At 44.5% G+C, this 12,617-nt stretch overlaps 1 protein-coding gene across 1 annotated transcript in view; it reads right to left on the reverse strand.

Annotated features, from left to right (window-relative positions):
- The window catches only part of LOC102457443 (uncharacterized), an 87,179-nt gene that overhangs the window by 23,613 nt on the left and 50,949 nt on the right, over window positions 1–12,617 (reverse strand). Inside the window, exons 25-27 of the mRNA XM_075915351.1 lie at window positions 11,244–11,270; window positions 5,073–5,099; window positions 4,381–4,416 (exon numbers count right to left, since the gene is read on the reverse strand). Coding sequence (XP_075771466.1) covers window positions 4,381–4,416; window positions 5,073–5,099; window positions 11,244–11,270 — 90 coding nt within the window. The remainder of the gene's footprint in view (window positions 1–4,380; window positions 4,417–5,072; window positions 5,100–11,243; window positions 11,271–12,617) is intronic.

The raw sequence follows: 12,617 nt of genomic DNA on the forward strand, positions 1-12,617 counted from the left end.
TTGGTTGGTGGGGAGGGAGGCGATAGAGGCTGGGATTTGCCAAAGCACATCAGATGGTTCCAAGATTGCTTCATTGATTGGAAATTCTATGTTTGAGGATGCCATCGGTTGCAGTATCATGAGTAATTTGTATTGTTTGTCTTGCACCTCTTGAAGTGTAATGTCCATCTATTGAGCCACTCATTTAAATAATTCTTGGAATTGTTTTAGGTCATCTGCTGGCGGAGAGGTTGATTCCTGGAAAACTTCTTCAACTAATTTAGCCAACCCAGGAGTGTGTGAAGAACTTTCTGAGTTGGAGTGAGGTAAATTGTTATTGTAATTTGCTGAATATGACCATGTTATTACTGAGAGTGGGTAAGATTGTGAGGAATGCCCCAATGTATCCAGGGAGCATGTAGATGTGTGTTGTGGTATAGCAGGTGATGTGTTTCTTGAGCAGTAGGTATGAGAGGAGCATGGTTGATAACTGTGCTATTGTTCCCAGGGAGGCCACTGAGGCTGAAAGTGTTGTGGAGGATACAACCATGGTTAGTTAAGCCATGGAAGTTGTGGCAGTTGTTGAAGAGGATGATCTCAATATGAATGCCAGGAAGCCACTGATCCCAATGGGGATGAATGGCAAGATGAGAATCTACTCTGCTGCCCACTACCCTGTTCTGTTTGTGGTGACAATGGTGTAGGAGCGTGGAGAACCCTTCCCACCATTTGCATGTATGGACTAGCATGAGATGAAACTGGGGAGTGTGGTAAACAGGCTCCTTGTATCAGAAGTGTACCCGGGGATTTTTGTAAATGGCACATTTCCCTAAATTCTTTCTTGTTCTCTGGTGCAGGAGTACATTTGGTTTCCGACTGTCTGGGAGCAGCTTTTACAGGTAGTGCTGAGGTGCCTGTGGGAGCCAGCAGTGGTGGCATGTGCAACTTTGTTGGCACCGTTGAATTAGCAGCACCAGTGGATACTGAGCACTTAGGCTCTAACTCAATTCTCCTGACTGATGCAGATTTACATTTGTCCACGGTGCCAGAGACTGACAGCACCAGGGAATGGGAGGCTTGGGGTAGCGCAGGCAGCAATCGTGCCAGGGAAGCATATGACACTTGTGATCCCCTATGGGGCAATGAGCTAGCCTTGTTATCGGGCTTCAATTGCCCCCATGTCTCCTGGGACTTATCCCCCGATGGTTGAAGGATTTCTTTCATAGGAGGTTTTTGATCCGCATTTTGTGGTCTTTTCTCACTCTGGTTGTCATGTTTAAATAATTTAGGCACTTGTGTGCTGTGTTACTGTCTCCCAGACATTTCATTCAGGACTCGTGTCTGTCTGAAACTAGCATTGAATCCTGGCATGAATTGCATTTCTTAAAGCCAGGAGAGCTCGGCATGTTGAAAAAGGAAAAAAAGCTGCAGCAGCATTATTTTTTAACTGAAGGAATCGTTGAAAACTGTTATGAACTAACTAAACTTATAAACTACTTTTAAACTATACTATTTGTTTGTTTTCTGTCAGAAAGGAGAGCAGAGATATGACTCCATCTTCAGCCAAGGATGGTAGAAAAGGAACTGAGGGAGGTTTGCTCTGGGCACGCAGCATTCAGACAACAGCAGTTTGAGACACTGAGGCTACATCTACACTGCAGGCTCTTTGTGCAAGAACAGCTGCACATGTGTTCTTGTGCAAGTAAATTTGCAGTACAGCGTTGGAAAACAGGGCTTCTTCCAGAAGAGTTAGTCCTCTCCCCACAAGGAATAAGCCCTCTTGCGCAAGAGCTCTTCCACAAGAAGGGAGTGTAGACAGGCAACATGAATTTCTTGTGTAAGAAACTCCTATGGCTAAAATGGCCATCAGAGCTTTCTTGCACCAAAGAGCGTCCACACTGCCACGGACGCTGTTGCGCAAAAGCACATCTCTTGGCAGTGTGGATGTGCTCTTGTGGAAGCCCTTTTGCACAAGAACTCTTGCACAAAACAGTACCTCGCGCATGAAGCCTGCAGTGCAGAGTGCATAGATGTCGTGCAAAGGGAACTACTAAGGGTATGTCTACACTACTCCTCTAGTTCGAACTAGCGGGGTAATGTAGGCATACCGCACTTGCAAATGAAGCCCGGGATTTGAATTTCCCGGGCTTCATTTGCATAAGCAGGGAGCCGCCATTTTTAAAACCCCGCTGGTTCGTACCCCGTGCAGCGCGGCTACACGGGGCACGAACTAGGTAGTTCGAACTAGGCTTCCTAGTTCGAACTACCATTACTCCTCGTAAACCTCAACTACCCACCCGGAGAAATAAAAAAGCAAATTGAAAGAGCCAGACGAATACCTAGAAACCATCTACTTCAAGACAGACCCAAGAAAACCAACAATAGAACACCACTTGTCATCACCTACAACCCCCAACTTAAACCTGTCCAACACATTATCAATAAACTACAGCCTATACTGGAACAGGATACCATACTCCAAGAGGCTCTGGGAGACAGACCCAGAGTCTCCTATAGATAACCACCTAACCTCAAGATGATTCTTACCAACAACCACAGGACATACCACACTAATACCAACCCTGGTACCTTCCCTTGCAACAAACCCCGTTGCCAGCTTTGTCCACATATTCATTCTGCTGATACCATTATTGGACCTAACCAAGTGAGTTATAAGATCAAGAACACATATTCCTGCGCATCCAGAAATATAATCTATGCTATCATGTGCCGAAAGTGTCCGTCTGCTATGTACATTGGACAAACATCTCAGACACTTCGCCAAAGGATTAATGCCCACAAAACAGATATCAGACAAGATCACAAAGAAAAAACAGTTTCTTGCCATTTTAACCATAAAGGACACTCTCTCAATGACTTAACCACCTGCATTCTGCTACAAAGACCTTTTACATCTGCACTTGAAAGGGAATCCTCTGAACTGTCATTCATCTTAAAATTCGACACTCTCCAAAAAGAAATGAACAAACACTCAAGCTATCTTACCCATTACCAAGACAGCTTCCCCAATTATCACCTCTAATACCATTAACTCACAAACATCCCACTCTCCCCACCTCTAATATCATCAATTCACAGACACTTACCTTCCTTCCTTCCCCTCACCCCCGCATCCCCCTCCTGTTCTGAAATGTGATTTGTCCTTTTCATATTTGTTCATTTTTTTAATTGTATCCTTTGGTATATATGGTTGTGACTATTTTCTTCCACTATTTGATCTGAGGAAGTGGGTCTGGCCCACGAAAGCTCATCATCTAATAAACCATCTTGTTAGTCTTTAAAGTGCTACATTGTCCTGCATTTTATTTCATCCAATGCACTTTCAACCTGTAGAACTCCTTGCCATCATGGGCAGATTAAGATCTTCATAGGCCATAGGCACTCTCATAATTGTAGGCCTTTAAATTAGAACATATATAAATATATAAGGGAAGCCTTATTGCCTATACACCTAATAGTTAATTGTATGTTATACCTATATATTTGTCAGAAGCAGGGAATGGATGACAGGGGAGGGATCCCTGTTTCTGTTCATTCCCTCGGGGGCACCTGGTATCGGCCACTGTGGGCAGACAGGGCCCTGGGCTAGATGGACCTTTGGTGTGACCCAGTCTGGCTGTTCTTATGACATTTTCCCTTAGGGTATCTCTACACTAGCTTGTTATTTTGAGCTAGGTAGGCAAAGGAGTTGCAAATGAAGCCCGGGATTTAAATATCCTGGGCTTTATTTCCATGATCCCATCCGGTCGCCATTTTTAAATTCCTCCTGAGTAGTAAAAGTTAATTTGAGCTAAGGACTTAGCTCGAATTGCCATTTCACCGCTGCACGTAGCCGCGCAGCAGTTACTTCGGACTAGTGGAATTTAAAAATGGCGACCAGATGGGAACATGCAAATAAAGCCCAGAATATTTAAATCCTGGGCTTCACTTGCAACTCTGGTTGCCTGCTTTTCCTACCTCACTCGAATTAATGAGCTAGTGTAGATATACATACCCTTACAGACAGAGTATAGCAGGATTTAGAATATTTTCATTTAAGGCCCTGGAAGGTGGCCAGTAGGGGAAGAGCAACTGATTGAACTGATGAGCTCTTGACTTGGATAAAAAGGATTTTACAGGTCAGAATGTAGATATAATCATGAAATGGCAGGAAGAATATTTGCCTGACTCCTGATAAAGTCCCACTAATCCATATGACCTAAATTCACTCTCCATCATTAAGGATCATACTAACAGATACACTGCAGTATTTTGGTTACTTTCAGGGGAGAGACAGATGATCACAAAGGTTACTGAAATCCACATAGTGTTTGGTTGCTTTTCCTTTCTCATTATAGTATGAAAGTGCAGAAACACATTTACTAGGCATTATCCAATTACCTAGTGACCACTGCTTCTTCTCTTTCTTCTCAGTCTCTGAAATGGGAAAGAGAAAAGAGTTGGACACAGAGACATACTGTATGATGCCATCTGCCCCATAATGACTGGGGTTAGTTACAGACACCCACAAACACATTTCCAGCCCCAGTGCGGGAGTCAGCAGCTTTGATATGGACCACCATGCAGCCAATTAGGCATTTGCAAAGCATCTAACCATGAGGGAAGATGTGGGTGTGGATCCTGATATGCTTCTGACATTCTCTCCTTCTATCTAAGGAGAATTCCTTTTTCTGTTTTACTAACACTCCTTAGGAGTATCAAAGCTACTCACTCCAGATATAACTAAGACATGGACATGCTGATAACTCGGATTCAAATCTGGGCTCTGGCCTTGGTAATGAAGCATGGAAACATGAGCCACATTCTGGGAAGTGGCCCAGAAAAATATGCCCCCTAATCTTTCATCAAAACAATATGATTAGCATTGGATTGTGAAACAGTAGGTGACACCTGACTGTTAAATAGGCACAAAACATCTAAGTCTGTGTCTCCTGCACAGAGTTCACAGTGCTGCAGTGGGACTGGAGTGACTCCCATGTGACTGTGATTTCAGCCGAACTGTTCATTCAGCCCTGCCCTGTGATGTCCTTGCTTGTGCTTAGAAGTCTCTATTAGGGGGTGGAGGAACTCACCATTCTCTTGGGGCAGCTCCTGGCATCCTAGGGACAGAAGAAAAGAAGATCATCATGAGTTCAGAGTGCTGAAGCAGAGTAATATGAAGCTGTTTCAGATTTTGGGGATAGAATGAGCTTCCTAGTTTGGGCAGGTAGACAAGCGATAGTTCTGCCTAAGCTAGTGTGCAAAATGTAGTAGTGTGGCCAGAGAAATGGGGCGGGGGATAGCTTGGGCTAGTCATTCAAGTGCAAACCTGTTGGGTTCTTCTGGGTCTGTAGTTGGATGACTACTCTGACTCATTGTCTATGCTACCTCCAGCCACACTGCTATCATTGGTACACTACATAAATAGGATGTCCCTTGCATATAAAAGACACATCCTCAGGAGCCAACATCTTCCAACACTTTTGACCACGTGATGAGCCATCACCCCCCATGCTTTATGAAATGGATTTATGGGCACAAATATGCATAACTTGAAGATGATTTGGTCAAAATAGCTCAATTAACCTATCAATCTTAATATAATTTGTTGGGTCTGTATATCTTATTTTGGTGTATGTATCATTTGGTGTATGTATCTTATTTTGGTATATGTAAAGTTAGCTCTATGCAGCATGGAATGCTCTATGGTTTAAAATATGCAAATGAAAGCTGTTACCTTCAATGTCTAAATCACCTGTAAACAGCCTTTGTCCTTTAAGACTTAGCAGTGGTTGGTCCTAAAAAGTCATGTGACACCCCCTAATCCCAACTGTTAGGGGGTCTGACCAGCGGTGATTTTTCATGTAAGAGTGGAATGTAGAAACAGAATTCCTGCCCAAAGTGGGAAAACAATGGGAAGCTAGCAGTTTCTTCACGTTTGGCTGGCATGGCACTTCCAAAAAAATGAACTACAGACCTCAGTGAGAGGAAACTTCCCTGATTTGAAGGCTAGCTGGAAAAAGAATAGTTTTAGGGTATTTAGGGTAAGTTTGTACTGAGGTTTTAGTTTTAGAATTAGCTCTGCATTTTTTTTGTTATTTTAATTTTGTAATTTACTTTGTTCTGCCTAGTCTCACTTACAGCCACTTAAATCCTACTGTGTAAATAAAGCCAAATGTAAATAACTGTTACCTGGGGGAGCAAGCAGTGTGCACATTCCCCCTTCAATGTTAATGTAGGCTTACCTAAATAATTCATTTGGGGTTTGATCCCCTTTGGGGTGTGGTATGCCAGGAAGCTGGGCCCTAAACTGCACTCTCCTTGGACCTGAAGAGTTTCAATATCTGTACTGCTCCTCGGAGGTAGTGGGGAGAGAGAACTCAGTGCTGAGCCTTGGCTGGGCAAGACCAGGGAGCTGGCCCAGCAGGACAAGGCAGAGAGGAGCCCCAGAGATCAGGAAGGTAAGTGTCAGTGGCTTCGTTAGCACTCTAGGAAACTCCCCAAGGGTTCTTCTGGGACCTCACCCCATCACAGACCAGTCCCCAGAATGAGAATCATAGAATCATAGAACTGGAAGAGACCTCAGAAGGTCATCTAGTCCAGCCCCCTGCTCTAGGCAGGACCAACCCGGCCAGCGCTTTGTCAAGCCGAGACATAAATACCTCTAGGGATGGAGACTCCACTACTTCTCTAGGTAACCCATTCCAGTGCTTCACCATTCTCCTAGGCTATGTCTAGACTGCAGGCTTCTTTCGAAAGAGGCTCTTTCGAAAGCATCTTTCGAAAGATCGCGTCTAGACTGCAGGCGGATCTTTCGAAAGAGCAATCCGCTTTTTCGAAAGAGAGCACCCAGCGAGTCTGGATGCTCTCTTTCGAGGAAGCCCTATTTACATTGAAGAACGCCTTCTTTCGAAAGAGGAACTTTCGAAAGAAGGCGTTCTTCCTCGTGAAACGAGGTTTACCGCCATCGAAAGAAAAGCCGCGTTCTTTCGAAATAATTTCGAAAGAACGCGGCTTGCGTCTGGACGCAGGGGAAGTTTTTTCGGGAAAAGGCTACTTTTCCCGAAAAAACCCCTGAGTCTGGACACAGCCCTAGTGAAATAGTTTTTCCTAATATCCAACCTGGACCTCTCCCATCACAACTAGAGACCATTGTTCCTTGTTCTGCATCCATCGCTACTGAGAACAGCCTCTCTCCATCCTCTTTGGAACCTCCCTTCAGGAAGTTGAAGGCTGCTAACAAATCCCCCCTCAATCTTCACTTCTGCAGACTAAACAGACCCAACTCCCTCAGCCTCTCCTCATAGGTCATATGCTCCAGCCCCCTAATCATTTTGGTTGCCCTCCACTGGACCCTCTCCAATGCGTCCACATCCTTTTGTAGCGGGAGCCCAGAACTGGTCACAAAAGTCCACATGTGGCCTCACCAGAGCCGAATAAAGGGGAATAATGACATCTCTGTATCTGCTGGCAATGCTCCTCCTAATGCAACCTAATATGCCATTAGCCTTCTAGCCAGCTTTCTATACATCTTATCATTCATTTATCCAATCCGTATTCCCTTAGCTTGCTGGAAAGAATACTGTGGGAGACTGTATCAAAAGCTTTGCTAAAGTCAAGGTATATCACATCCGCTGACTTTCCCATGTCCACTGAGCCAGTTACCTCATCATAGAAGCTAATGAGATTGGTCAGGCACGACTTGCCCTTTGTGAATCCCATGCTGACTATTCCTAATTACTTTCCTCTCTTCCAAGTGCCTCAAAATGGATTCCTTAAGGATCCCTTCCATGATTTTTCCAGGAACAGAGGTAAGACTGAGCGGCCTATAGTTCCCTGGATCGTCCTTCTTCCCTTTTGTGAAAATGGGCACTACATTTGCCTTTTTCCAATCATCCGGGATCTCTCCCGATCTCCATGACTTTTCAAAGATCATGGCCAAAGGCTCCTCAATGCCAGCTCCCTCAGAACCCTCGGATGCATTAAGTCCGGACCCATGGATTTGTGTACGTTTAGCTTTTCTAAATAGTTCCTAACCTGTTCTTTACCCAAGAGCTGTCAATCTTCATCCCACCTTGTGTCACTTAGCGTATTAGTCCGGGAGCCCAACTTGTCCGTGAATATAGAGAAAAAGAAAGCATTGAGTACTTCAGCTTTCCCCACATCATCTGTCACTAGGTTACCTCCTTCATCAAGTAGGGACCCCACATTCTCTCTGATCACCTTCTTCTCGTTAACATGCCTGTAGAAACCTTTCTTGTTATCCTTCACATACTTTGCTAGTCACAATTCCAATTGTGCTTTTGCCTTCTTGATAACCTCCCGCCATTTTCGAGCTATACATTTAAACCCCTCCCTGGTCATTTGTCCAAGTTTCCACTTTTTTTAAGCTTCCTTTTTGTGCTTAAGTTCACCAAGGATTTCCCCCGTAAGCCAATCCGGTCTCTTACCATGTTTGCCTCACTTGCTACACATTGGGATTTTTTTTCTGTGCCTTCAATAAGGATTCTTTAAAATACTGCCAGCTGTCCTGGACTCCTTTCCCCTTCATGTTAACATCCCAGGGGATTCTGCCCATCAGGTCTCTGAGGGAGTCAAAATCTGATTTCCAAGGTATTTTACTACTCGCTTTTCTTCCTTTGGTCAGGATCCTGAAATCTACCATCTCATGATCACTGCTTCCCAGGTTGTCACCCACCTCTACTTCCCCTGGGTATGTCTACAGTACCCCGCTGGTTCGAACTCATTCCACGAGGAGTAACGGTAGTTCGAACTAGGAAGCCTAGTTCGAACTACCTAGTTCGTGCCGCATGTAGCCGCGCGGCACGGGGTTCGAACCAGCCGGGATTTAAAAATGGCGGCGCCCGGCTTATGCAAATGAAGCCCGGGAAATTCAAATCCCGGGCTTCATTTGCAAGTGCGGTATGCCTACATTACCCTCCTAGTTTGAGTTAGGAGGGTAGTCTAGACATACCCCCTATTAGTTCCTCCCTGATTGGGAGAAATGCTCAGCTCTAATAGAGGATTCCACTCCTGGGATCCGATTTATGGAGCTCTGGGAGTTCCTGCTTCTATTTAAACTAATCAAAGAACAAGGAAGTCACCTGTGTGACAAGGTTTTCCCTGCCTCCCTTGTGCTATCTGCTCCTGCTGTCTGCTGCCTGATTCTGATTTTCTTGTAACATGAACTGCTGCCTTCTGACATATGAATCTCCATCTGTCCTTTAGTACTCTCTGGGACTCTGACCTCCTGGCCTGCTCCTGGTTTTGGACTGCTGTTCTGACCATGAGCCAATACCACCTCTGTCCTGCTTACAACAATGCATGCCCCACATAGGCCCTAGGATTGGGGCTGTTGCTGGGAGAATGTACCCAACTACTCCACTGCTGCCATTTGGAACACTGCAACATGCTTGAGTGGGCCACACAAATTCATATAACACAATCAAGCTCTACAGCCCCGGGTCATACAGCTTACCCCGGAGAACCAGCTATTTCAAGATGAGGCAGATGCTTACAGAAAATGCCATTCAATAGACATGGCCCAAGGAGCCCTATTCTCCGATACAGTTGCCTGAAATGTTTGACTGTAATTCAAACATTCTGGCATTTATAACCAGTGTCACCTCCTGTTTATAATGTGTCCTCAGTCCCGTCCTATTGTTCATGCAAAGGTGAGCCTAGTTACTGGACTTCAAGCCATGTCACTTTCATTGAGGTTACGTCTAGACTACAGGCTTTTGTCGACAGAGGCTTTGTCAACAAAGAGCATCTAGACTACATCCAGTTCTGTCGACAAAGCAAGCTGCTTTGTTGACATGAGAGTGTAGACGCAAAGGACAGTGTAGATGCAACTCTGTTGACAAAAGGCATTATTCCTTGTAGAATGAGGTTTACCGCTGTCGACAGAACTCGGTAGTAATGTAGATGCAGCTATAGTTTTGTCGACAAAAGTCCACTTTTATCGACAAAACCATGTAGTTTTAATGATCCCTTAATGATCTACATGAAGCTTGATTAGCAGAGGCAGTACTAAGACAGATATAATGGGGCAAGGCACCACACCTTTCTATGCAATGCATTTCTACGGCCTCCTGGCAGAATACCAATTGAAATGAGGCTTTCACTGATCATAAATATGTGGAGTTTCTAAGGAGGGCAAACAAAAAAACAAATGCAGCTGAGGTGAGACCTGTTTTTCTCAAGCTTTGATGATATTCTCAGATATTGCTCCAGAAACAGAAAATGGCAAGGCAACCCCAGTTTCATGTAGCCAATCATGCTAGTTTATTTATTGTGTTTATTATATGATATTATGATTAATCAATGTTATATCATGTTCATTATGAATTAATTAAGATTAATTTGAATGATTATATAAATATAAGACTGATCAGTATTTAGGAGAATTATCTATTTGATACAAGTAAGAAAACCAAGAACACAGGCTGGAAAGATTTTAGTTTTGCTAATTTATGCTTTGGAGAAAGAAATGTTGACATAAACCAATGACCAGAAACTAATGCAATGCCTTAAGATTATGGCAAAAGAGGTACCAATATTATACAAAAGTAGCCAAAAGATTAATATTAGATCATAAAAATATTGTAAAGGCATATCCATGTCAGACATGTGTCTTAATCATAGGATATACATTGTATGTCAATGCTAAGGAGAATAAAGAGATCTTACATAGCCTATAGAAAATTGGGGTCCCATCGGTTTCCAGGGGACACCAACCAATAAGAGAAAACAGTTGACACTTTTCTGGATATGACAGAATGTAGGTGTGATACCCTGTACCCTATAATGACTGGGGTTACTTACAGACAACCATAGCCACACTCCCAGCCCCAGTGCAAAAAACAGCAGGTTGGATAGCAGTAGGGGTGATGGTTAGTGATGTGCACCAACAAGCAGAAGCCCAGGGATTTGAAAGCATCTCACCATGATGGCAGACATGGGTCTGGTTCCTGATACAATTCTGACATTCTCTGCCCATCCATCTAAGAATTTTTTGTGTGTGTTACTAACAACCCTTTGGAGTATCAAAGCTACACGCTCTAGGAGAGCTGGTAACCCTGTGTCTGTTGCAGACCTCACAGTGCTGCCATGGGACTGGGCTAAATAATGGGACTGATTTCAGCCCCAGACTGTTCTCTCAGCCCTGTCCTGTGGTGTTGGTTGCTTCTGTCCTTGCATAGCACCGTGGGTGGCTGGCAGCATCTGCCCATGGGCTCTCCTGGAGAGTTGCATGAACTTACCTTCACCAATGAGTTGTTTCTGGCGTTCTGGGGAGAGAGGAAAAAGAGACCATTAGAGTTCAGTGTGGGATGAGTGACATGGGGCTGCTCCAGACTTGTGTACATCTACACTGTGCTATGAGGGAGTTTCCCAGTTTGGGAGGGCAGTCAGGTGCTAGATCTGCCCAATTTAGTGTGCTGAAAGTTACAAGGTTGTATGTGAGGTAGCTTGGGTTGGCTGGTCAAATACAATCCCATTTGGAACTCTTGTATATAATAAAAAAAACTACCCTGAGCCAGTGTCCATGCTACTCTGAGTTATATTCGTATTTGTGGCATGCTAAGTCAATAGCAGGGCCCTTGAATATTGATTAATCATCACACAGCTGGACTGAAAGGAGCCAGTCTATTGCACACACACACTCTTCATAATGTGAAGTTTAGCTCTTACAGAAGATTCCACCCCTGGCATCTGATTGGTGGAGTCCGAGAGTCCTGATTATTTTCAATAAATGCAGGAAACCAACAAGGAAGTCACCTGTGCAACTGGATTTCCTCTGCTTAGTGCTGGCTCCCCTGTGCTACCTGCTCCTGCTGCCTGATTCCAATCTCCTAGTAACTTGACCTGCTGCCTTCTCACTCCTCACTCTGCCTCTGCCCTTTGGCACAATCTAGGCCTCTGATTCTTGGTAGCTTGATCTGCCAGACTGCTGCTCTCTGGAGCACCAGAAATGCCTGAATCAGCAGCCTGCTTTGAGGCAGACAGTCGAGCAGCACAGACCCAGGCTGTTCAGCTGACCTCAGAGAACCAGTTATTTCAGGCGGAGGTAAGACATTTGAGTGCAGAAAAGGAGGCTCACCAGCATGGCCCACAGAGTCTTGTTCTCCAGTTCATCTGCCTGAACAGTTTGACAGCAACTACCAATGTTTCTGAGATTCAATAACCAGTGTGGCCTTCTGTTCATGATGCATCCTCAGCCTCTCCTACACATTGTGCAAAGGTGAATCTGGTTATCAGCCTGCTGTCAGGAGAATCTTGAGGCTGGGTGTCCCCTTTCCAGAGTGAGACAGCCCAATGCTGTAAGACACGGAGGTTTTCTTCCAAGTCATATCAGTTCTATTTGATTATCGGCACAGAGTTGAAATGGCAGAGTCTGTCCTAAGAAAGCTCCCACTAGGGCTGGTTTGAATGGAGAATGCACTGATCATAAAAACCTGGAGTATTTTTTATGGGAAAAAGTTTTAAACCACCTGCGAGAGTATGTCTACACTAGCCCCCTAGATCGATCTAGGGAGGCTTATAAGGGCAACCAAAATTGCAAATGAAGCATGGGATTTAAATATCCCATGCTTGATTTGCATGTTCCCAGCCGGTCGCCATTTTAGAAATTGACT

Source organism: Pelodiscus sinensis, unplaced genomic scaffold (genome assembly GCF_049634645.1).
Source record: "Pelodiscus sinensis isolate JC-2024 unplaced genomic scaffold, ASM4963464v1 ctg34, whole genome shotgun sequence".
NCBI classification, from domain to species: domain Eukaryota; kingdom Metazoa; phylum Chordata; order Testudines; family Trionychidae; genus Pelodiscus; species Pelodiscus sinensis.